At 40.5% G+C, this 27,243-nt stretch overlaps 1 protein-coding gene across 1 annotated transcript in view; it reads right to left on the reverse strand.

Annotated features, from left to right (window-relative positions):
* Positions 1 to 19,336, reverse strand: part of TNFSF11 (TNF superfamily member 11) — a 40,524-nt gene extending 21,188 nt beyond the window's left edge. Inside the window, exons 1-2 of the mRNA XM_007117317.2 lie at positions 19,091 to 19,336; positions 11,971 to 12,138 (exon numbers count right to left, since the gene is read on the reverse strand). Of these exons, the coding sequence (XP_007117379.2) occupies positions 11,971 to 12,138; positions 19,091 to 19,336 (414 nt within the window). The remainder of the gene's footprint in view (positions 1 to 11,970; positions 12,139 to 19,090) is intronic.
* Between the last annotated feature and the right edge of the window lie 7,907 nt (positions 19,337 to 27,243).

Genomic DNA, 27,243 nt, shown 5'->3' on the forward strand with positions numbered 1-27,243 from the left:
AGGGGAGATGGGGGAGGGGGAGATGGGGGGAGGGGGAGATGGGGGGGAGCTAGGAGGGGCCCAGGGTCCAGCAAGTGTCGGGGCAGGGGAGACAGTAGATAAGGCATAAGCCCCCCTAATCCTGAAGGTGAGAGCCATCTCGGACTTGAATTTGCAACTTTACCCTCTCGTCCCTAAAATTCTTTATTTCTTACTATGAACTACTGATTTTAAAAATTATCTCAAAGCCAAAGTCTTCTCCACAAGATTCTATCTCCCCCGCCCTGATGCACCCCGCCCGCTGAACCCCCTCATCTCTTTGTCTCCTCACTGAATCAGCCACCAGCCCACGACCATCCCTGGAAATTCTCAAGAAACAGCTTTACCAAGAAAAATGTGGACTGGCCTCCTCCTTCCACCCCAAGTACAGTCAGCGAGGGCTCATTTCTCCCAGAAGAAGTCTGCTGATTGGAAAAGACATGTCTTTGCACACAGATAATGTACTCTACCCACCGAAGGGCTAAAGAATACGGTGCCCTTGTTTTCCTAAAGCAGAGTGATGCTTTCCCGGCGGGGTGATGGCTATGCTGGGAATAGAAAATTAGTTTTTATTGTTTAACCTTCATGGTTTAAATGAGGAAGTTTCTGCTCTAGTTAAAGGTCCCTTCGGGTTTTCATAAAGTAGCCCTATGACAGCAATATTAGTCTTCACAAAGAGCCCAGTTTTAAAGTGTCTTGAGCTACGGTACTTGTTTAAAAAGTTTCATCTAAGGGCTTGGCAGGGTAACTGCAGTGGGGAATCTTGGGCTAACTGTGCTATTTACCACGTCTCTGCTCTCTTTTGCCACTTGAAACATAATTATGCCACCTCACATTGGCAGAGCTTCTGACATTCGCAAAGCCCTATCTCCTCTGTAGAAGGCTTACTCTCACAGACTCTTCCCCAAAGTATTTCTGACTGCTACAGATGGAACTAAAGGGGAACAGAGGTACCAGGCCAGCCACTGTGGACAGTGAGGCCAGGGAGGGAAGGGGCAGGATGGCCGTGAAGGTCCTCCAGACTCAAAGTCCCTTGGTGTTCATGCCCCAAAGAGGGAAGACGCTCCCTCTTGAAGAAGCAGGAAAAACACCCCACTTGGGAGCGACCTCCACCCCTCGATGAGAATCTTCCAGGCACTGGTGATGTGGCTAGCTTCCGACAATATTAAACAACCAGCCACCTGCTGACACCAAGAGCAGGGGTGTGAGCACATATCACTCACGTATTCATTAACAGTGTTCTTTAAACATCAACTGAGCACCTACTCATTGTACCTGTCATTGGCTAGAGAAACCACACATCACATAGTCTCTGTCCTTGGAATGAGTCAGACCCACACCCGGCTCCTGGGGTCAATGCTATGATGGGGTGAATACAAGAAGCCCTAGGTGTGCACAAAAGGGGCCCCTAACCCCAAAGGTGGGCAGGCGGGCATCACTGGGGGACCCTTTGGGAAGTAATGCCTGAGCTAAATTTTGAAAGACAATTAGAAAACTCTACACAAAGAAGAGCCTGGAATGGCACATAAAGAACATGCACAAAGACCCATAATTCATCCATCCATTTCATCCAACCATCCATCCCACAAAGCTCACTGATGGCTGCTAGGGCCACGTGTTCTGCAGGATGCTAAGATGCCGCGTGTCCTGGACGGATATCCTCTCTGCCTTCACTGTGTTTATGGCTGTAGCAGGGGGGCAGGGGTGGGGTGGGGAAGGGCACAGCCAGGTTAGGGAACTTCTAGCACTTTCCTGAGGTGGGTCCACTGAGCAGAAGCTGAGGTGGGGTGAGGAGACGGAGCCACAAGGTAATGAGCCTGGAGAGGCTGGCGTTGGAAGGAGGGTTCCAGAACACAAAAGGCTTTGTGTTACGTGTTCAGCAGCTCAGACTTTATCCAGATGACTATAGGGGGTCCACCAAAGGATTTCCTTAAGTAGGAAAGTAAGATTTGAATTTGAGAAGTCACTCAGCTGTGGAGAGGATGGACTGGAGGTAATGTGAGTAGGATGGGGCGCCCACTTGCAGTGGTCCAGATGCAAAATGACAATGGTGATGGTGACACCTGTGTTCAGGTGACAACAGCAGTGACACAGAGTAAAGTACGTGAAGGTTTAGTAAGGAGGTAGAATTCCCAGGACAGGGGTGAGGTGAAAAGTCAATGAGTAAGTGTCTAAGACCATCTTCTGGCTTCTGATTTGGGGTGATGGAGATAATATCATAGTAATTCACCACAAAAGGGTAGATCAGATGAGAAGCAGGTACAGGCACCGAGGAGAAGAGATTCTGAGTTCCCCTAAACTTCATGATGAAGATAAGCCTTACAGTTTATAATTATCAAGATTATTTTTACTGCTGCTATTCCCACCTAGTGTTCTCAAAGGGCAATGACTAAGGACTGGGGTAGCACCCTCGTGATGAGGAAGCTACGAGAGGATGGACCTCTCACACCCTGAATCTCAAAAAGTTCAAGCAAACATTTATTGTCTGGTCATCTCAGATATAGACTGTTCTCTGCAACTTCCAAGACCCATCTTCTCCACACAACACAGGCTGAATCCTACTTCTTAAATATAGTCGTTCATTCATCAATGGCTTCCCTGTCCTCCAGTGGCCCTCATCTCTTCTTAGGATGCTTAGAACACCTCTTTGGTCAGTATCCACCCTGAAGCCTTCTTGTAAAGATGGACCAGCCCCCAGGCCTTCTAAAAAAGGATTTCCCACCGTCACAAAGTCTACTCCTAAACTACCAAATCAGGATCTTTGTAACAGATCTGGGAACCTTTTTCTTTCTTTTGTAAACAAGGTCCCCAAGTGATTCTTAAGATCAAGCAGGTTTGGAAAACGCTGCTCTAGGGCACGCCATTCTCTCCAGTTCCACAGGCTGTACTTCTCCTGGAAGTGGAGCAATCCAACCATCCTTTACCAAGTCCCCTCCAACTGAGGACCCTCAGTCTTACTGACTTCTGGAGTCGTAGCTCAAGATTCCCATGCCACATAACGAGATGCTCCTCTTTCAGGAACGTCCTTCTTCTCTGTTTCTTTTAAAATGTCAAGCCAGAATATCTTTCCTTCTACCCTGGAGTACTTCTAGCACGAAGATAAGCCCACCTCTGACAACATCACTCCCTGCTTATCTCCCTCGTGCAGACCCTCTCACCTTTTGCCCTGGGTCTCCCCTGAGACTGAGCGCATCACAGCCAATGGCCCTTTGTTGGGCAAAAGGCAGTAGATGGCCTTGGTTTTGTAGGAAAATTCTGTGGGTCATACTTTGGCTTTCCCATAAAGGCAGCTTTTATAAATGCTAGATATGATTGGGGTTGATTGAATTGCAGTTCCCAAAACTGTTATGGCAGAGATGAAATCCCATTGGAAAACCACTACATGACTAACATCGTGATTTGGGAACACCAGTGCCCCCAAACCCCAAGTTGCCTTGTGGGTTTACAAGAAACTTTCTTGGGACACATACTCTTACATACAAAGGCAAAGAGATAATGAACGGGGTTTAATTTTTTCCCCTTGTTTCTGTTGTGTGTGTATTAACTAAAAAGCAAATGAGAAATAATGGCTATGTAACAACTCCAGTGATTACAATTTCATAAACAGTTAAGATCTACTCAACTTTTAATTGATTTCTTATGTACTTTAGTTTTTAAAATGGGAATAGGTTTCCTGTAATAATTGACATTGGAATTCTAAGGAATCAGCTTTACAGATGAAAAAAACCACCACTCAATCTGATGAACTTTCTGGTTTTAAATTAATGTTCTTGAATCCACAAAACCTACTAAAAACTCGACAAGTGAGAATCAAGGTTTATTCACAGATCACAGATGCATATGACTAAATGAATCTTTGCAAGGTCCTCAGAAAGATGCATGCTGTTAATTTTACCTTCAAATTTCTCTCTCTTCTGGAATCTAAATAATCTTAAAGTACTTTAACTTTTAGAAAATAAAATCTTGACTGTTCCAATTTTTCATAGACATATATATACAGAGTTACCTCTTGTTCATATAGTGAACCCACTTTCCTGCCTAAATAGGGTTTAATGAGTACTGGAGACCACTCATTGTCCCCCTAGAATCCATCCTCTCCTCTTTCCAGTTAGTTATAGGCAACCCCTTTCCTCAAGCTTTGGTGCAAATGGTTGCCCCGCTAGAGACTACAATGTGTAGCCTATTTTGCATCCATGTGTCATTTCATGATTAAGTTCCAGCCAATAAGATGCTACTAGAAATGACTGACGTCTCAACTTCCAGGTACCTCCTTGACTTTTTCTTTCTCCCTTTCCTCTGTCTGGAGATGACAATATATGGAGAAACCAATTTGGATCCAGAGATGGAAGGTACCTATTGAGGATGGAGGTGCCTTCCTGCCAGCCCTGAACTGCCACCTCCGGATTATTGCACACGAGAGAAAAAACTTCTATCTTATTTTGTCCAATGAGTGATGAGTCTCTTTGTTAGGGCAGCATAGACTATATGAAATAACAGTGAATATATGACTGAGGATCAAAGGGCTGTGAATCTTTGGGTACATCATTCTTAGTACCAGGAGATAGTTTCATTTATATTGTGAACGCTGCAGGAGATAAGGCCAACTATGCACTGATTCCCAGGGAATAAAATAAGAATTCCAGGTAAGAATGAATTGTTCAGTGATTATGGCTCTGGTCTTACACCCCATTTTCCAATAAATCTTTGGAGGCTCAGAGACTTACTGACTCCAGGAAATGGTTAGTCAAGAATATGCTAACAACATAGCTTACTGGTAGCCATCATCACCATTGGCTTTTCATATTCTGGGATGAAATAAGAGAGTCTTACAAAAACATATAAGAAGCCAGAGCTGTGTTTTTAGTTCACATTGTAAACCTGCCTCTATATAGTTTATAAGCTATGAAGAGGCAAACAGACCTGGGGAAAACATGATTAAAGCAAGAAGTCCAGATGAACATAACTTTCAACAAAAATTAACCTGTAGTATGATTATATGGAGGCATAATTGCTTCAGGCTACAATATTAATAATTATCAATTATAACATTGGTAAGACATCCAGGAGATGAGAACCAGGCTTATAACATTCTGAATGGCTTTGTGAGTTGGTCAATGACTCATGTTTATTAAAAAATATTAGTTTACAGAGTTCAAGAAGTCATCAGTCATTTACTTGTTCTTTCCCTTCAATCTTGAGTCTAAATTAGATGTGATATATTCAAATGTGAGCAAAGTGGCTGCAGTTCTTGTCCTGATGGAACTGCAGATTCATTCCAAGATCTCTAAGCATTTCTGATTGTGCAGCTTCTTCAGGGAAAAATTTTTAATGCTCCCAAATGTGCATATTTATTTATTAAATAAAAACGTTTCTGTATATTAGCTACCTTATAAAATATTCACAAAAATATTTTGAAGCCAATATTAAAGTATACATATACATGTAAATCACCTTGCTTCCTTCCAGCGTCCTAGGGAGGTCACCTTGAATGCACTGAACACCCCACGTTGGAGAGCAAGGTGATTGGGCTGATTTGTATATTGATCTCTCTCCTCCATATCACCCTTTCAGATACATTTCAAAGTAAGTTTCAGGAAGTCTTTCACAAACAGGTACCCAATGTGAAATCAACAAGCAGGCATACTAGCATCAAGTAGAGTCACATCCCAGGGCTCAGGATGTACAAATATGTATAAACAGATGGCTTTCCACTGAGACTGGTCGGGAGGTCTGAAGGTTGGTTTTTTGGCCATGAGGCATGTGGGATCTTAGCTCCCCGACCAGGGAATGAACCCGCACCATCTGCACTGGAAGGCGAAGTCTTAACCACTGGACCGCCAGGGAATTCCCAAGACACACAGCTTTAATTATACTAACAGACTAGTGTGACTCACAGGATGAGTAGAACTTTATTTCATTAATTTAATATTTGTTTTTGTTGTGCTATAGGATTGTTACTCATGGGTAACAATATTACACACAGGTAATTCTTTTTAAGGAATAAGAAGTTGTCATAATATACCATTGTATATTATGGGATGTGACTCTACTTGATGTTAGTATGCCTGCTTGTTGATTTCACGTTGGGTAGCTGTTTGTCAAAGACTTCCTGTTCAGGCCTGAGCCCCCCCAGCACTGCTCCGCAGGCTGGCAGAGGCCAGAGAGGCGGCCAGAGCTGGAGCAAGAATTGCTTTATAAATCGGACACCGTATTTGTACTAGTGTTTTCTTTATTGTCATAGACTGTTATGAGAGACTTTGTAAATTGTGGTTGGTAGGGTTGGATCACTAAGAGGCTTTCAGAGTTCTGTGCTAAAGGGAAAGAAAGCCAAGAAAACCCAGCCACAAACAAAAAAGGCGGAAAAAACAGCATTACTTGTCTGACCAAAGACGGGCTGGGTAAACACCACTTTTTGCACACATAGAATGTGATATTGTGCTTATGTCTAGCATTTGTTACCATTGGATGGGGAGATCTCTCAGTAATGATTGCAGCCACACAAGTAATTGTGTTTTATGGGTTCACCCGATACCTATATTAGAACTGAAGCTAAGATACAAACCTACTTATGAACGCCTGATACATCCATCCTATTTTTAGCATCAGCAAGAGAAATGAGGAATCTGATTATTTTGGCAAGATGTATAGAATGTCACCTTAACCGGTAATCCTCATCAAAGGATAACACATTTGGCAAATCATGATTTGGCCAAGGTAAGAGAAGGGTAAATCCTTGGTTAAAGGACAAGTTATAGCAAAGTGCCTAGCACAGTGTGTGCACTGAATAAAATTGCTTGAGTCTAATGATAAGATGAATAACGTGTGTCTCCTTCCTAAAGAGTCTCTTGTCTGGGGGAAGAAATGGCGTCTTCTACCTCCAAACACACAATGGTATATTATGACAACTTCTTATTCCTTAAAAAGTATTACCTGTGTGTAATATTGTTACCCATGAGTAACAATCCTATAGCACAACAAAAACAAATATTAAATTAATGAAATATAAAGTTCTACTCATCCTGTGAGTCACACTAGTCTGTTAGTATAATTAAAGCTGTGTGTCTTGGGAATTCCCTGGCCGTCCAGTGGTTAAGACTTCGCCTTCCAGTGCAGATGGTGCGGGTTCATTCCCTGGTCGGGGAGCTAAGATCCCACATGCCTCACGGCCAAAAAACCAAAACATAAAACAGAACAACATTGTAACAAACTCAATAAAGACTTGAAAAATGGTCCACATCAGAAAATCTTAAAAAAAAACAAAACCTGTGTGGCTTTAATAAGAGCAGTTGACTGTTCTTGTCTGCCCACAAATCTTTCTCCTTCTGGCTTCCCAGGCACTGAATCTCTCATAATTAGTGTTACTCGTGTGGAATGAGGCACCCTGCCCCCAACAGGCTCCTAAAATAGTGGAAATTCTGTCATTATTGTTCATCAACATCTTTAAGTACAATTTGGCTTATCGTACTCTCTAGACAGTCAGTCAGAAAGCTCAAAGGAAATGGGACAATGAACAAGTAAGTTCTGGTGGGGGAGTTAGCGGCGGAAAGTTCACCGAGGGAACAGAAGTGTAGGACTGCCAGGGAGCAGCTATTGGCCACGTCTCTCCATCTGGCATTTGTTTTCACTTAGGACGTGAGATAAGGATATCACTTAAAAAAATACAGCAAAAAACTGTCCTAGTGCCATTTTTGAATAACCCAAATTACACCCACTTATTCAAAATAATTTTCTATTATATTAAATTATACACACACATACATTCACACACAGAAAATGAGGTCTACTCCAAGGTGTATGTTCTCGTTCATGGACTATGGCTTTGCATAGTTCCGTCTTTACATTATCCAATCCTATTTTAAATGCCTCCTTAGAGTTTTCTAGCTTTGTACATTCCTTGTTAAGCTAATTTTTCAGGCTTTTTAAAAATTATGAATGAAATCTTTCATTCATGTTTTCTAATTATTGTTTGAAATGGGGGCAGCTAGTGATTATTACCTATTAACTATTTTTTAAAATAAATAAATAAATTTATTTATTTATTTTTGGCTGCGTTGGGTCTTTGTTGCTGCGCGCGGGCTTTCTCTAGTTGCGGCGAGCGGGGGCTACTCTTCGTTGCTGTGCATGGGCATCTCATCGCAGTGGCTTCTCTTGTTCTGGAGCACGGGCTCTAGGCGCGTGGGCTTCAGTAGTTGTGGCTCGCGGGCTCAGTAGTTGTGACTCACGGGCTCTAGAGCGCAGGCTCAGTAGTTGTAGCGCACAGGCTTAGTTGCTCTGCGGCATGAGGGATCTTCCCGGACCAGAGCTCGAACCCGTGTCCCCTACATTGGCAGGCGGATTTTAACCACTGTGCCACTAGGGAAGCCCCTACCTGTTAACTTTTACAAACTGATTTATTTTGCTTGTAGCTTTTCAGTTCTTTTGAATTTTCCCAAGTATACAATCATATCACATGCAGATTCTACCTTCTAGATATTTTATTTCATTCTCATATGTAATTACATTTGCTGGCACATTCTGAACAATGTTAAATAACATGGGGACAGTGGGCATCTTTGGTGTATTCCTGATATTAAGAGAAATGCTCCTATTTTTCATCATTAGCTAACTTTTAGTTTGAGCTATTTAGGATAACATCAAGAATCCATCTCGTTCTGTTTTCTAATGGATTTTAAACATCAGAAATAAGTGCAAAATTTTGTCAATCACTTCTCAGTGTCTATGAGATGATAACGTTTTTCTCCTTTGACCTGTTAAGATGAACCATCCTTGCATTCTCATAGGTAAATATTAATGTTATCTGTTCTTCTTAATATTACTTATTTTCCAAATTATCTTGGCTGATCTTGCATACTTATTCTTCCAGAGGAAACCCAAAGTATAATTTTTAAGAACCAGAACACCACTGAAATTAAAAGTTTATCTCCTTTTCATTGTAAGGAGATACAATATGGGTTGATTTAAACAGAAAATTAGGAGACAATCATTTACCTAACCAGAATTACCTTGATTAGAGGTTCAGCTTTGAACTAACAGATTACCTCTGGTACATGTCAATGTTTATAGATAGACCACTCAGTATTTAGGAGGTGGGATAAAAAGCTGACTACTGAAAATGAAACATAAAACAAAAACAATAAAAAATGAATTAGAATTTGTCTTTGTCTGACTTAACTTCACTAAGTATAATATTCTTTAGGTCCATCCACGTTGCTGCAAATGGCAATAGTTCATTCTTTTTTTAAATATATCACTTACATGTGAAATCTAAAAAACAATACAGAAGAATGTATACGCAAAAACAGAAACAGACTCACAGACAGAAAACAAACTTGTGGTTACCAGCGGGGGAGAGGGAGGGAAGGAGGGACAAATTAGGAGTATGGGATTAACAGATACAAACTACTATACATAAAGTAGAATAAGGAACAAGGATTTGCTTATTCCCTTACAGCCCAGGGAATTGTATCCAACATTTTGTAATAGCCTATAATAGAATATAATCTGAAAAAAAACTGAATCACTTTGCTGTATACCTGAAACTAACACAATATTGTAAATCAACTATACTTCAATAAGAAAAGAATAGCAAATTGAGTATTAGATTTCACAATATATAGCTCAGTAGATCCTCTTTTTCCCCATGTAGATCAGGACTTTTGACGATAATTTTAAATTGAGGGTCTTGCAAATGTTATGTCTTTCTCTCCTCCACTAATACACTATCCTTCAACATATAGCTTAAAATGCCTTAAGAGTAGGCTGTTTAATTACTTACTGTATTAATTAAATTAATTAATTATACATCTTAAATAGACCTAGAAGTTTCCTAAGGATAGTATATAATCAACATGTTTATTGCTGCTGGTGATAAAAATGTCACAGTGGTTTTCAGTGTCCTATTGTTTTGTCCTATTGCATGTTTAGAAAAATGATCAAACCTGCTCTATATAAACTTTTAAAATATGTCTTTGATTAAATCATCAACAATGACAATGAATTAGTAATAATGCTGATAAAAGGTAATACATAAACATTTAATGAGCGCATACTATATTTCCAGTACTGTGCGTAGGTCCTTTACATCTTTTATTTCAAATCAGCCACAGTCCTGCTACGGAGGGATTGTGAGCTCCGCTTTTTAAAGATGAGGAAGCCAAAGCGAAGAAATGTTAAGTATTTTCCAAGATCACATTTATTTAATCATAAGTGTACCTGACTTCACATGCCACGATTTTTCCCACAAAATATATATGAATTAAGATGATGTGAGCAGAGGTAAATACAGTATAGTCGCCATTCAATTTCCAATTTCTTTCCATAGTAAAAAATCAGAAGTTACTCATTTTTCTCTTATTTTTAGTAGTTTAATTTTTTGCAAAAGCAGAAAAAGAAAATCTTATAGAACTTTAAAAAATGAATTAGACTAGTGGAATTGCTGTTGCTATAGCTCAAAAATTACAATGTAAGATAAAAAGATCAAATTTAAACCCACATTTTAAAATAAGCATCTACTGCGTAAAGCTAAGCACCTACACACTATAATGAAAATGTAATATTTTTAAGCAATAGCTCTTATAGATATTAGAACGATATGTACTTCCTTGATTCTATGATGTATTTTTTTAATATTTCAGAATCTCTGAAATTGATGCAACTAGAATCTATAATGATCATGTTTAATTCTTCAGTTAAAATTTTTTTCTTCCTTTGTGATGCGTGAAATAAAGTAAGCTGAAAATTCGTGGTATCTTAGATTTGTTGAAATATAGCAAATATCAGTTTTAAGGGTTATACAAAACAGCTTTATCGCCCTACTTCTATGTCCAATACATATCCTCTTTCTAAAAAATGCTATTACTATTTGTGAATCTTTAAAAAAGAAACTAATTAAATTTTAGTTTAGATTTAAGGCATTTGAGAACTTTAGTATTTACTCTAAGATGATCAGAGATAGCCCAGGGAGTTGCAAACTAGAGGTTAGGATGTATGAGCGGATGCAAGAATCCATGCAGATGTGCACGCAAGTATGCAATGTATACAGATGTGCATGCACTGGAGTCACGGGATGCTACCCGGTTCTTGGGTAGAAGTAAAGTAATTGCAAGGCTGCAGAATTCTCAAGTGACTTTATCCAGGAAAGTAAAACAGGCAGTTATTACAGGGTTTCTCAATTGAGGCTGTCGGTGTAGAGAAGTCATCCGTCTTCTCTGTCCCCATCTCCTCCCTTCTTACCCAGCTCTCCCGGAGAATGAAAACTGGACAGAGAATTTCCATCTCACCCACCACACCAATTCTTGCTCTACTCGCTTTACCCCCTCACTTCGGATGACAACAGTGGACCAGCTATAGTTATTCTCAACAGAGACCTGGATCCACAGATGTGGAATAGAGGTTCCTACCATTGTAAAACCAAATATAAAGGAAGTAGCCAGCAGAGAATCCTGTGAGCTAAAGGAATGTCTTCTAAGGCAGGGAATTCAAACTAGCAAACTGACCCACTGACTACCACAAGCCATCTTTGTCCTCCTTCCAAGTGTGAATGTAAATCCCTCCTCCAAAATAAGAGAAGAAAAGAAAGAAAGAAAAGAAAGAAAGAAAGAAAGAAAAGGAAGGAAGGAAGAGAGAGAGAGAGAGGGAGGGAGGGAGGAAGAAAGGAAGGAAGAAAGAAAAGAAAGAAAGAAGGAAAGAAAGAAAAGCAAGGTAGGAAGGAAGGAAGAAAGAAAGAGAGAGAAAGGAAGGACAGAAAAGAATATTTGCATGAATGTTGCTGGTCACCAAAACTAACCACTACCAACTTCAAAAGAATTCTGCTAATCCCGCAAAAAATTCTCTTTAGCTCTTTTACAAATTATTAAAATAAAAAAGAACAAAGTCAACAGCACTCAGCCAGTTTTAATTTTCAATATGAGCAGAGTCAGTGAGGGCCCTTGACTTATCTCGATGTGGACTCACCTTTTGCACAGCTGCTTGAAAGGCCTGTTTAATTCTCTTACACGAATCAGGTATTAATTTTGAGTCTTGACTCTCCAGAGTTGTGTCTTGCAAATCCGTGTTTTCATGGAGTTTGAAAATTCTATTAATGCAGTGAGTGTCATCTTCTGATATTCTATTAGGATCCATCTGAGGGGGGAAAAATGTGAGGACGTCAGAGTGGTTATCACCGATCATTCTGTTATTTAATAAAGTGTGACTTAAGGACAAAAGAATTCATTCTTGCAAGAGTCATTATGTCCCCAACAACTAATAGTTAATACAATTACCATCGAGTTGGTGAAAAAATTGACTTCGAATTCATTTTTATGAGTAGCTGACTATCACCCACAACACACCTGTACACATGTGATTCATGGGGAAATTATCAAAATCGTCTGACATTGTGAAAGTGCTCACTGAGGGGAGGGGAATCAAAGAAATTACACGTGTTCAGTACAGGGAGAGAAACCCTTTTATCTTTAAGTGCCCCCCATGCAGCACGCTATGTGGGATTATGAAGCCCACTTGGATATTCAAAGCATGAAACCTATATAAATCAGGTGAAATTAACATCATGTTCAGCTGCCATGTTTGCCTGGCCTTTTCCCTTAATCAATGCGTGTTTTAATCAGCTGAAGAAGGGAGGGAGAAATCCATTTCCTAGCCCCAAAGAAAATCTAAAGCCAGAAGCATAATTTCCCTTTTCGTTGAACCTCTCATCAGTTTTCTTAACCTGGAGTGGTACGTCTGTCAGAGGGTGCCTGAGAATGTGTGTGGTGATATTTGGTGTCAGCTGCGATGAGGAGGGCTCATGGTGTGAGCAAGTTCTATGGATACATGCTGAGGGGATGCTAAAATTCTTGTAGTGTACTGGATAGTCCCACCCAAAATATCCCCATCAAGTTATTAGCTGGTCCCCTGGTTGAAACAGGTGCCAGCATAAGCATTTCTTTAAGTATTGCTCTATTCTTAAAATTGTCTGCCAGCTCCTCCTGGGGCTCCTACAAGCCTTTGTAGTGGTTTCAACTGCCAAGTAAATAGTAGAGGTAATTAGCTACCTGATTGTTTTAATGGGTTTAATTTTAAGTGGTTTAATTTATTGTCCTCTTCTTTCAAACAATTCTAGGTACTTCATGTGCATTTGCTTATGACTAGGTACAGGCTAGATGAAAAAAAGAGAAAATTATGTAAGTTTCCAATAACCAAAGCCCAATCAATTAACATCAAGTCTCTCGTTCCCTGGTTTAATCATCCTTTTGAAAGTCATCAGAAGATGTGCAGGTTTATTAACCAGCTGTCAGAAGTAAGCTAAGAAAGTACCCTATCCATACCTGAGATTCTCAAAATGAAATAATAGCCTTTCAACAAATGTGCACCCACTAATACAAATTTTATCATTCCACTTTTGCACGGTGTGACTCAGGAAGCAAAACTATTTGCAATCCAAGTTTACTTTTTTTTTTTTTTTTTTTTTTTTTTTTGTTTTTGTTTTTTGCGGTATGCGGGCCTCTCACTGCTGTGGCCTCTCCCGTTGTGGAGCACAGGCTCCGGACGCGCAGGCTCACAGGCCTAGCCGCTCCGCGGCATATGGGATCTTCCCGGACCGGGGCACGAATCCGTGTCCCCTGCATCGGCAGGCGGATTCTCAACCACTGCACCACCAGGGAAGCCCCAAGTTTACTTTTTATTTCTTTAAAATAATTAGTATGAATCAGAATATCTGAGATTTTATATAAGGCAAGTGTTCAATTCCATACTTTTTTAAAAAGCTCACTTATACCAATAAGTTTCACAAAAAAACCAGAGAAGCCTGGACAACTGATATGAAGAGTCGTTGGGTTCAGACCTCAAGAAAGAAGAATCCTGCAAAGGCCTCAGCTGGCTCACCACCAGAAAGCCACTGAGCTAAAGGAACAGTGTGGTATTAGTGGGGAAATGCCTGGGTACCCTAACATTGGTTAAGCTCCAGTCCCGCTGACAAGCTAAGTGCCATCAACAGAAGCAGCAGTACCGGCGACTCTTGCTATGGAAACTATAGTCCAATCACTTGCAGTGTTACAGGCTCACCCAGAATTTGTCAGAAATGCAGACGCTCAGGCGCCACCCCAGGCAGTGCCTGTGAATCTGCATTCTAACTAGATCCCAGGTGAGTCTGATGCACGTTAAAGTTTGATAAGTAATGCTTTCAAATACCAAAGATACAAATATCGATTGTCTGCTATTAAAATGTCTCCAAATTTCTTTGGACACCAATTTTAAAATTTTTTCACAATACCAATTAGTATTAATACAAAATTACTGAAATGGTCAATAATGGCTAAGGGTATAATGCAAAGAAATATAATGCAAAGATTTTTGTCTCTTCTCTCTTAAAAAAATGTCCATGCCCAGGCCCCACCCTTGGCCAATTTAATCAATATCCCTAAGGGGAGAGGTCAACTGAGTCTCTCTCCCCAAGTGTTTCTAATGTGCAGGTAAGAACCACTTTTTCAGAAAGTCACATTAGAGCTAAAAAATATATAAAATGTCACCAACTGTTTTCCCAAATGAAAGTATGGCATAATTAATTTTGATATACTCACTTATTTTGTTTATTTAAGGGTCATATGTTAGAATTTTATTTTTATTATTTTTAAAAATTTATTTTATTGAAGTATAGTTGATTTACAATGTTGTACTAGTTTCTGGTGTACAGAAAAGTGATTCAGTTATACATATATATAACAGTTTGCATCTGCTAATCCCAAACTCCCACTCCATCCCTCCCCAACCCTGCCCGCCCTCTTGGCAACCATAAGTCTGTTCTCTATGTCTGAGTCTATTTCTGATTCGTAAATAAGTTCATCTGTGTCATATTTTAGATTCCACATATAAGTGATATCATATGGTATTTGTCTTTCTCTGACTCACTTCACTTAGTATGATAATCTCTAGGTCCATCCATGTTGCTGCAAGTAGCATTATTTCATTCTTTTTTATGGCTGAGTAATATTCCACTGTGTATATGTGTCACATCTTCTTTATCTATTCATCTGTCAATGGACATTTAGGTTGTTTCCATGTCTTGGCTAATGTGAATAGTGCTGCTATGAACATAGGGTTGCATGTGTCTCAGAAATTTATTTTTAACCTGCAAGCAAATGTCTTTCTTATTCCAGTGCCCTTGCAGCTCTCCTTTCCTGAAGATGGAGACCAGGAGAAAGGGTGGCGTAGAGGTGCAGGGGTGCAGGGCCAGCAACACACACAGGCAAATGATGGCCTCTGCTCCTGTGGTCTCAGCACTGCAGGAGCTGCAGGGCAGGGCGTCGGACTGATGCTGGACCCTCCACATTACTCACCGAGTGGCTGGACAAATGTAACCTCTCCCCTAACAACCCATCCCCTGACACAGCAGTCTGGATAGAAAATTTATATGATGGAAAAATTACACTTTTTAGTCTATTTTAGCTACTAACGAGATCATTTACACATTACAAATTAGAAAAAGGTATATTTCTAGTGCTGCAAATCATTTGAAAAGCTTTTTCAGTAAATTCAACATGCAAAGCCCTAGGCTGGATGCTGTAAAGAAGGTAGTGAGCAAAACAGGCAGTCCTGACCTTCAAGGAACTTACACTCGACAGAGGAACAAAGAAACTCATCCAAAAATCACAGTAAAGAAAAAAAAAATCACAGTAAACAGTAAATGAATTCATTGTACCTAGAAATGACTGAAAATATTATGTGAATCTTGAATATCTGATTTAAACTGGACTTCAAAAATACAGTGATCAGATGATGTAGTTCATGTGAAAGGAACTCAATCTTTAAAAAAAAAAACAAAACTTCTTGAAACTTAATCATCTGTAGGGTTAAATGAGGCAGGATGCTAGACAAGTGTGCTACTCTGTTTTCTGTTTTTTTCAAGCAGGCAGCCTACACACCTCCACATCAGATTTTCGGTAATGACTGCTCTCCTGTTTGGGTAACAAACAGCCCAGGGAGGTTGGTGTGCATACTGGGGGTTTGGCGGAAGGGGTTAAAAGGGGACAGAGATTGAGCTTCCTGAAAAGCTTATCTTGTAGCTAAGCTCTAAACTTTGAATATGGTTATATGGATGCTTAAAAAAAAAAGGGCACATAAATTTTAAAAGCAACTTTTTGTAAGGGTTTTGTTTTTTTTTCTCTTTGTAAACCAAAGTATGAATACTATGTGGTAAATATATAGCACAAGCCACATGCTATTTTTTCTTTGGCAAGGTTGGTAGGGGAAAAGCCAACCTACACTGGATCTAGTACTTTTTTTTTTTTTTCTTAATCTAGGCACAAGCAACCTACAAACATTCAGGAGGCTGATTCACGTTTAGCCATTCAAACATGAGTGGAGCAGGGGACAATTTTTTGTCACTATAATTTTTACATTATTTGGGGGCATTTTTCTAAATGCATTTAAAACCAAATTGAATTGTTTCTTCTTGAGGATTTGCATGGCTCCCCCCTCCCATCTTTAAACAAAAAACAATAAAACTGGCTCCTTTTCTTTTCTTTTTTTTTTTAACTGTTAACTGCAAACATATTACCTGATATTAGATGATTTCATTCTAGTTCAAACACGTTCAGAAGCCCCAAGTATTTGACCCACAAATTTAGTGGAAATCAAAAAACTATCTCTTATTTGGTACCAAGTTCTAATCCAAGGAAGCTGATATAAGTGAACATGTTAATTCAGTGTCAGGTCAAACTGAATCTACTCTCTCAACTAGAACTTTGAAAGAAGGCTTCCAGCATATGTAAAAGTGGAAAGAATTGTAGACTTGTAGAACCTCCAGGTACCCATCACGGAGCTTCAGCAACTACCAGTGCATGGCCAACCTTGTTTCATCTATAAGCAACCACTTCCCTGTTCCCCAGGCTCCCCACCTATTATTTTGCAACGAATTCCAAACATCTTATTTCATTTGTAACTACTTCCGAATGTATCTCTCAATGATTAGGACCCCTTTCAGTATTAACTGTAGATACCATACTCAGCAAAACGTAACCACATCTAGTGGAGTTTCCTCCTATGAAAACATTCCTCCTAATATTACTTCTTAACTGAAGGAGATGACCTTTTAAAAATGTAATACAGTTGGGTTCAGAGTAATGGCTAATATATATTTGCATAAGTCTTGGAGAAGCCCAGTCTTCATGGCATTTAGGAAAACTGTACCCAGAAATACGATGACATTAAATTCTCCATCTGAACATTTTCTATCTATGTGACATCAAGATTGCTAAATGATCATCAGAAGGCTAGAATCCTCAGCCCACCAGGCCATTAATATTGAGAATCCCTACAAAGAAGCTGAACGCTTTCTTCAACAGCCCAACAGGTCATTCTTTCCTAAATGGTCATGCCGAGTTCCACGGTTCCTGCCAATCTAAGCTGTTCCTGGTCCCTAGAACTCATTCAGCCCCTAATGCTCTTTCAGTGCTGAATACTCACTTCGCTACTACTGCTATGAAAATGCCATAACCCCAAGTTGTTAGAAAAGATAAAAGAGAACTACTGAATCTTCTGTCCCTTTTCTGAATGCTTCTCTCTTATTTGACTAAGAATTTAGTCTTTTGTTATAGGCCCCTTCATTACCTGGCATCATGCAATGCACATAGTATGTGGACATTGTATGTTGAATAAATGATTCTTAATTCACATTCCATACCATTTAATAGTGTCATGTGCACTGCAGGCACTCAATATACAGACATTAAATGGTGGGGCAGGGCAGGGGGAGGAGGGGGACAGGACCACACGCTGGATGAGAAAATGGATAAATCGCTCATTCTTGGCTGCAATGAAAGAAAAATGTTTCATCACTTTCATATACATTTGTGTAATCTATGTTGCAAGTAAACCACTTGAAAGTTGTATTTTTAGAAAAACTTCCTCTCAGTAGGAAAAGATTATTTTTATTAATATACAGGATAAATCGCTCATTCTTGGCTGCAGCATACTCCAATGAAAGAAAAATGTTTCATCACTTTCATATACATTTGTGTAATCTATGTTGCAAGTAAACCACTTGAAAGTTGTATTTTTAGAAAAACTTCCTCTCAGTAGGAAAAGATTATTTTTATTAATATACAAATACAAATTTTCTAAAGCACTGTGCATAGTATGCCTACCTTTTAGTAGATAAACTAGTTCTATAAAATGCAAATTAGTGGATACTGAATATTTAACAAAAAGCCTATGATTACAAGTAATGGAGTTCAAGACTGGCACACGTCAAAAACCCATACAGCCCAGGCAATGCCTTGTTCTGATGCATTCAATTTGGTTTAACAATCACCTTTGAATCTGAAAACCAATGAAGTCCAAACCCAAGTCTCTTTTCCCATAAAAAAAAAAAAATGCACAGTCAGCCCCCCACTTCCTTTGAGAAAGAGTTCACAGCACCAGACAAGAACACTTGAATGAATCCAACCAACTGCACTGCAATTTCCAAGAAAACACAAGAGCATAAACCACCAGAAAGCATAAGGTTACAAATTTACCCCTTCCTTTCTACTATCTCTCTGCCGTTCCTAACCGGCTTCCTCACCTTTGAAAAGCTTGGTTAATTCCTAGATTGTCGCTAGGCTGTGCCGGGGGAGAGAACTTCACCTCCACACACACTTTGCTTCCTTCCTCCGCCCACTTTAGTGGGAAGGCACGAGGGCTCTCCTTTCTTGTCTCACTCCGCGCGAGCGGAGCCCGGGTCCTTCCTGAGTGGACTTAAGTTCATTCTTTGCTTCAAGTGGGAAGTGGAAGCAGAGAAAAGTGTGCAGTCGTTTCCCAAAGAGGTGAGCGGCCAATGCGGTCTCGCCGGGGGAAATTCAAACGCACCAGGCCGGGCGAGCTCAGCTTCGGCGCGCAGCGGGGCCGAGTGCGTGCGCGAGGACCAGAGGCCCGCGCGCCGGGCCCCGCGCCTGGCTGTCCCCCAGCCGGACGCTCCCTTTTTAGGGTCACTTTCTCCTCCCCAGATATGCAAGCTCTGGGGAGTCAAGCCGGGGGGCTAGACTCCATCGCCTGCAAAGTGCTGGAGGATGAAGGCGGGTGCGCCCCGCCCGTGCGCCCCTGAGAGACGAGCACTCACCTGCGCTCGGAAGTAAAGGAACAGGGCGACGCTGCACGCGACCTGGCCCAGCCCCAGCCCCAGCAGGGCCACGAACGTGGAGCGGGAGGCGGCGGCGGAATGGTGCGGGGCGGGCTGCGCGGGCGGCGGCGGCGGCGGCGGCGGCGGGGCGTGCAGGGCGCCCTCGTGCGGGGCGCCGGAGCCGCCGCTGCCCATCTCCTCGGAGGCGCGCAGGTACTTGGTGTAGTCTCGGCTGGCGCGGCGCATGGCGCTCGGCCCGCCTCCCTCCGGGGCTGTTCTGCCGGCGGCCAAGTGCAAAGGCGGCGCAGAGCCGGCGCGCGGCCAGGCGGGCCTCGACGTAGGGGCGCTCAGAGCCGGGCGCTGCTCCTGGGGCGCGCGGGCGAGCGAGGAGGGTGCCGGCCGCCCCAACTCTTATAAACCGCTTCGGGAGGGCTGGCCCCGGGAGCCAATCAGCCCCGGCCGAGCCTGCCTCTTCCACTCCCACCCCTGGCTCCCCTTGCTTCCTTTCGCCCTCCCTCCCTTACTCTCTCCCTGAAAGGCTTCCTCCCTCCCCATCGGGGCCCTCGGAGGAGGAGGCTGTGGGTTGTTCTAGCGGTTCCAGAGGCCACTTGCCCATCCTCAGCGGCCTTTCTGGAGGTCCAAGATATGGGCCGGGGGAGATGCCGATGAATGCCTTGGTCAAGGATAAAGGTGACATCGCAGACATTCCTGGGGCAGTTGGCGTCCCCGAGCCTCAGTTTCCCCTATAGGATTTAGAAAGTTGGACTTGGTGATGTCTGAAGTCCCTTCCTATTTGCCTCTCCTCCTCCCAACACCCCCCTCACATTTTTTTTTTTTTTTTAGCAAGGAACACCCTCAGAGATCCTGAGGGTGCAGCCTCTAGCATGTTTCCAAATATAGGTTCCGAAATATGTATTTTGGCAGGCTTAGGAAACCAGAACCCTCTTCCCAAACCCCTGTTTCTGCACCCTCAAAGTGGCTTTAAATGAGGCAGATTTTCAATGTGGCAGCAGAGAGCCGATGGGCACCAACTGTGACTTAAAAAAAGAAATTTGGTACAGAGAGAGGGGTAGGACCCAGTAACTTTACATATAGGACCATATATATAAAGAGAGCTCAGTCACATGCCATTCCTACTGCTTGGCAGTTACTTTCCTTCAGTGTCCTAAAAATAAGAGAGGTAGACACCCAGAAGCGGGCCACCCAGGAGCGCTTATCCAGCTGTCAATCAGGAAAGGAAGATGTTACACAAAGCTGAGGTGGGAATTAAATGTTGGTTTCCTGGCTAAGGAAAACTTTTTTAAAAGTCTGTCTTCAGAATTGTGCCCCTTGGTAAGAAAATGAGAATACGAACATTGCTCACAGCTTCTGATACAGCTTCAGCAGGAAAGAACGGAGGTACTGGCCAATTTAAACACCTATAAAAACTTAGGATGTTTTCACTTTTTGTTACTACGTTTGAATTTTGTGTCCTCTTTCTGCATAGTTCTCGAAAGGGCATTTCATAAGGAAGATTTTTCACAAATGGCACATCTCTGAGTTACTAAAACTCATGTTCGCAATTAAACACTTAGAACTCAGCACGTGTTGAGGAAGAGCAACTAGGATGGGTAAAAAATAAACACCCAAATGAAATGATTTGTTCAAATTCAAAGATGCTTTTAGAATTCGTTTGTGTATGTATCTCAAGTTTGATGAGGAAGAAGGGAAAAAAACAATTTTCAAACTCCAACAGAGAAACAACAAATGTTGATCTTCTATTCCATGCAGTCTGGGCCTCTTCTTACTTTTTGTTGGTTAACTTTGGGAAGTAATGGTTGTTTTCCCTCTCTTTCTCCTCCTTCTCCTTTTTCTTCTTTTGGGAAACAATTCTATATTTCATCCTTTTTATAAATCTCTACTAGAATCAAAGATTTTTAAAAATGTGTTATAACAACTAAACCCACAGTGACTTCACTGTCTAGCCCTTTCCATTCTTTTTCAGTGTTTTACACATGTCTTTTATTCCTTGGCATCTTGATCCTCAGATTAGAAGAAGTTCCCTCAAATCTCTGAATCTGTTCAGTTGTGTTTGACCTAGTCGCTTCATGGATAGGACCGTATATTACATTCCTACAGAGTTCTTCATGCGACAGTCCTCCTGCAAGGCAGTTATTTTCCTTTCCTATCCTAAAGGTGTCATCCCTCTGTGTTCCCACATCCACAGGCTGGATTGAAAACTCCACTGTCAGTCCACTTGTTGCTTCCTCAAAGGTACTGAAACTTTCTGGCCTATTAATTAGTTAATTAATTTGTCAACATTTCACTCCCTAATTACTCGACATTCACTTAATAAAAGGGGTGGTCCCATGGTGGGCTTTGCTTGAAAAATCCTGCGTTAAACAAAACTAGTTGTTTTTTGTTTAATGAGGATCATATCAGTGACGTGAATGTACAAATGTATTTTGTAAATCTCCAGAAAAGGGGTTTGGTATTCTCTGCTTTTCAAAAAGTTTTCATCTTTTTTTTTTTTTTTTGAGGGGACGGGAGGTTCACATATCAAGGGTTTAAGAAACAAAATTTGGTAAAAACCAGATGAGAAACATCTGTAGAACACGAATAGACAGTGCAGCACAAATGGCCTGAATGTCAGTAAAATAGTCAGTAGCCTGGGGAACCTACAAGGACTGAAGGAACAGGAAGAGACCAGAACAGGACCATGGAGGATATTGAAGACTCTGTCAGATTGGAAAAAAGCATTCAGATCCATTTTATTTAATTTTTATTTTTTAAATTTTTATCTTATATTGGAGTACCATTGATTAACCATGTTGTGTTAATTTCAGGTGCACCGCAAAGTGCTTCTGTTATGCATATCCATGTATCTATTCTTTTTCAAATCCTTTTCCCATTTAGGTTATCACAGAGCACTGAGCAGAGTTCCCTGTGCTGTACAGTACGGATCCATTTTAAAGCATCGTGCTGGCCATCCAAAGCATTTCCACAGACCTGCAGTTTTCTGTCCTTGCCAGGGCTTCATGGAGCCCCTCTTAAACACCACTGGCCCAGCAGGTGACTCTCAAGCTCCTTACCATGTTTTAGATCAACTTCTGGTTCCTATTGCTTCATTGCCTCACTTTTTCTCCCTGCAGCCTTACACTTTATGCCCCAGCAACACGGGACTGCTTGCACCCTCCCATTTCTTGCCCTTATACCTTTGGTCATTCAGTGTCTTCTACCAGGATTGATCACCCTGACTTTTTCACCTGATTATTGCCTTATCTTCAAACATTCAGTTAAGGTCCCTTGTCCTTAGGAAGCTTTTCCTGATAGCCCACCGCCCCCGGGCTGTCTGTCACGCCCCACTATCTCTATCTAATTCCTTATTACATGATGTGCATGTGTTTATCGTAGTTCTGAAACTTCTTTTTATGATCTTTACTTTGCTTCTCTGTCTCACCTACTAGACTGTAAGCTCCCTGAGGGAAGCCATGACCGTTGTATTCCTACTGCCTTAACACAGTGCTTCATGAAGGTCTGTGAAATGAATGAGTAAGTAAAAAAAAAAAAAAGAAAATAAACTTTTCTGACATTCCAATAACAGAGGGCTGAACTGGGGAGAACACTAAGAGTTAAATAGAAAACTACCCCAAATAACATCACTCTCTAATTATACTGATAACCTAATCTAACTAGGAAAACAGACAGCAAACTTAAGGGCATAACATGCCCAGACAATAAGGAGAAATAGATATATGTATTATTTAAGGCTAATATTGTAGAATTTTATTATCAAGCTTATAGAACTTAAGAAAATTTGAACCTGAGTGACTTTCAGATTTTATGTAATTATCTATACACTAGCAGCTCTGAAACTTTTTAGTCTCAGAATCTGTTTACTCTCTTACAATGGAAACTTCCAAAAGCTTTTTTTTAATGTGAGTTGTAGCTGTCAATGTTTACCATATTAAAAATTCAAACAGAGAAACGTTTGCTCATTTGTGGTAACAACATTAACATTATTTATGAAATATAGATCATTTAAAAAATAAAAATATAAGTGAATAGGATTGCGTTGTTTATGTTTGCCAATCTCTTTAATAGGAGACAGCTGTATTCTTCTGTCTGCTTCTGTACTCACTCTGATGTGATACATTATTTTTCTCAAAGAGTATGAAGAAAATACAGCCTCACGCAAACATATAGTTAGAAAAAGGAAGAATATTTTAATTGCCTTTTCTGATAATTGTGGTGTTTTCCTTTTCTACTACACCAGAACTCAACAAGTGGTCACTTCTTAGCCATTATTTGCACTATGGAATCTAAAACCATCAGTGGGGTTTTCCTCCTCTGTTACAATAATATCCATTGATCTATATTTTTATTTGAATGGTTCTCTTACCCAGGGATGATTTGTAAAACTGGTCACTTGGAAAATATACATTCACTGAGTTCCACAGATTTTCTAAGTGTTGACATATTTCATTATACAATATCAAAAACCTACATTCACTAATATCGCCACTGATTTTATCAGGAAAGTCTTTAGTATTGGGAAGCTGTTAAGTTCACAGAGGCAAATAGGAGTTTTTCAAAGTTCTAATTTGTCCTTGAAAACTTGAATTGTATTGGCAACAAATACTGCCAATTGCTTTTCTTGAACTGACAGACTCACTTTGTTCATTTTTCAAATGAACAAATACCCAAGTCTGAAAAGCATAAATGTTTGTCATTAATTCATCTTGCAACTTGAACGATGACTTGAATGCTTTTTCTCATGACAATCCTACTTAGTCATGTAGCAGAAGTGCTTCAATGCATACATCCCATTTTGTCCCATGTAATATTAAAAAATGTATATTCAAGTATTAAAACTTAATAAAAATAATAGTTTTTACTCCATCAAAGATATTTTTTTAAACTATTTTTTAAAAAAAACTCTGAAGTGTGTAGCAGTGAAGAATACATGACTACTAACACAGTTTTCATGTCAACTGTACTGATTTATGCTATGGCTCCAGCATTTTATACATTAGTGCAAATGCCTACAAAGTAGAAAAGCAAGTTATGATCTTAGTATTACTATAAAGGTAGCTCAGATCTTGAGGATCCCCTCATTGGGTCTCAGGGATCTCAGAGGTTTGAGGATCACACTTTGAGAACCGCTAATCTGTTGGATGGAGGCATATGTTGGCACACTCTACATAGTCCAGCCTAGTTCTGTTAGATGTGGCAAACACTTGGTCAAAAGGTCTTGGAGACATTTTTAAATAGGTAAGAGATGAAACAGATAGAACTTGATGACTGGACATGAGAGTTGGCTCACAGGAGTATTGGCTTGGATGACAGGGTAGATGATGGTGCTCTCTGAATCCAGATAAAGAATACACAGCGTTTTAGTGATGCTACGGAGGATGAAGTCATTGTGAATCTTTTTGTTGTTGTTGTCTGCCGTGCCGCACGGACCAGGGATTAAACCTGGGCCATGGCGGTGAAAGCCCAGAATCCTAACCACTAGGCCACCAGGGAACTCCCAAGTCATTGTGAATCTTATAGAGAGAGAACACAAGAGAGAAATCAGGTGTAGGTAGATTGGGGCAAAGAACAATGAGTTTTATTTTGGACATGCTCTTCTTCCTACCCTGGGTGTCCCTGCCTCTTCTGATCTCAGGTCCAAGCTGTTTTTGCTCACTGAGGACCCATTGAAATCTCCCATCTGAGTCTGGCCTCCCTAAAAATCTAACCCACCATTTCCATTACCTTTTATAAGCAACCTGTTCTCATCACATTCCCTTGTGCTAACAAATTAACTAATAAACTATAACAACTTAACATTGACCTGTGTCAATAGACAGTTGAATTAAGGCCTTATATTTGCAGTCATCATGAAATATACTGCCTTATCCCTAAAGGAGTCTCTATTCCCTGAGACTCCAGGGAATCCTGAATGGGAGGTGCAGGTGAAAAAAAATCTTGATCATGTTTGAAGGAAGTCCACAGCTGTGTGTCTCTTCTGTGCGCAATGCTGGAACTATCTAAAGTAATTTTAACCTCCAGCTTTCTAGGAAGCAACTGTGTTTGATAGGTTTTTTTTTTAATTGAAATATAGTTGATTTGTAATGTATTAATTTCTTCTGTACATCAAAGTGACTGAGTTTTATATATATATATATTCTTTTTCATATTCTTTTCCATTATGGTTTGTCACAAAATATTGAATATAGTTCCCTGTGCTGTACAGTAGGACCTTGTTGTTTGTGTTTGATAGGTTTTAAATTAATTAACATTATCTCAGACTTATTCTTAAAATGAAATCATCTGAAGTATTAGACCTTTTAAATAAACTTTTGGGAAATACAGAAATTAATCAGAGAGATTGTAGTTGTTTCTAAAAACATAATCAAATGGGATTAATGATATTAAAGAGCCTTACTGTATTTATCTCCTAAATGTTTTCTGAATCTTTTTCCTCTTCAGTTTTGCTCAGGAAGTAATTATTATTTCTTCTTTCTTCTTCTTTCCCCTGCTTTGAAATTCCTGTTTGCATTATATTGGGTCTCTCAGATGTGTCTCCCATGATCCCTATAGTTTAACTTGTAATTTCCATCTATTTTATTTTTGCTTTTCATCACGAATATATTCTTTTATTTGATATTCTAGATCTTTATTTCCTTTTTCAGCAGTTTCAATTCTATTCTTCAGGTCATCTGTTGGATTTTTAAATACAGAATTAAATTTTATTTTAAGAAATCTTTTTTCCTCTCCGATTGATCTTTTGCAATACTTTCTTGTGTCTCCTTAAGAATTCTCTGTACAATCATTTTTAAATTCACCTCTACTCCTTTACTAAACCTCCTCTGACAGGCAGCTGTTTTGTTTACTTGGGCTAGGTTCCTCTTTCAAGCTTCTGAGATCCTTTCAGTGACATTTGACCTTTAGACCTGTGTATATCAGGTTACTGGAGGTGTCTTCGGCAATGGTGGACACACAGGAAGTGACCGGTAAGGAAGGTGTTTCCTCACCTTACCAGGAGGCTGGCTTAAGCAGGGCCAGTGGGATTCTCCCAGGGCTGGGAATTTCAAGTAATTCCCAGTGTCTCTCAGGATGCATGCAGATCACCTGTCCAGAGCCTCTCAGGAAGCTATGAGATTGTTTCTTCAGATTTTCCAGAGTCTGTTAATGCTTAGGTCTACTCATTGCTATCAGTAATTTTGTCCAGAAATTAGCCTGTGCTTTTCTATTTCTCTACTGAATCCTCAGGACGAGAAGCCTCAGGTAAACCTCCCATCCCCACATACTACGTACTTTATTCTTTGAGATGGGAGTGAGAGGATGACAAAGGTATTTGATGCCAGCTTCCCAAAATGATTGTTCCCTCCTCTTTGCCTCTAAATCAGCCTTTCGTCATTTCTTGCCTATAGTACTAAAACAGCTTCCCTCTTGTCCTTTTTGCCACCAACCTCCTCCTACTTAAACCTGTTTCCAGAAGAATCTATTTATCCTGTGCAGCTGGCTGTATCATTTTCCCATTTGAAACTGGTCAGTGGCCTGTGATTACTTAAGATAAAATCCGAGCTACAAACCCCTTCTTAATTTTTTCCCATCTGTATCTTTAGCCTCATCTTCCATCACTCTCTCCTTGTACTTAAAGTTCTAGTTTTAGAACATAAAGGATAATTTATAATTTCCCTATACTCTGTGCTATTTATTTCAAACCCCTATGTCTTTGTTCATGTTGACAATTATTCATGCAACAAACATTTACTGAACACCAGCCACGCGTCTGGCACTGTGGTGAGCATAGGAGGTATGATGCTAAGTAAGATACACAGTTGTCACCACAGAGCTTACACTCTAAGACGAATGTTGCACTTACACTGAAAGAACAAAAACCTAATAAATGCAAAAAGAAAACGATGTGCACTATTTCCTGCCCCTGCAATGGGACTTTAAAACCATTCAGTAAACTCTGCTTTTATTTATTTATTAGGTAGAAGATCTCAGGCCATTGCTAGCACCATAACCATAACCAACTAGACAAAGCCAGATAAACTTTATAAAAAGTATCTTTAAAAAAGATATCAGGGCTTCCCTGGTGGCGCAGTGGTTGAGAGTCCGCCTGCCGATGCAGGGGACACGGGTTCGTGCCCCGGTCCGGGAAGATCCCACGTGCC

This window comes from Physeter macrocephalus, chromosome 13, assembly GCF_002837175.3.
Source record: "Physeter macrocephalus isolate SW-GA chromosome 13, ASM283717v5, whole genome shotgun sequence".
NCBI classification, from domain to species: domain Eukaryota; kingdom Metazoa; phylum Chordata; class Mammalia; order Artiodactyla; family Physeteridae; genus Physeter; species Physeter macrocephalus.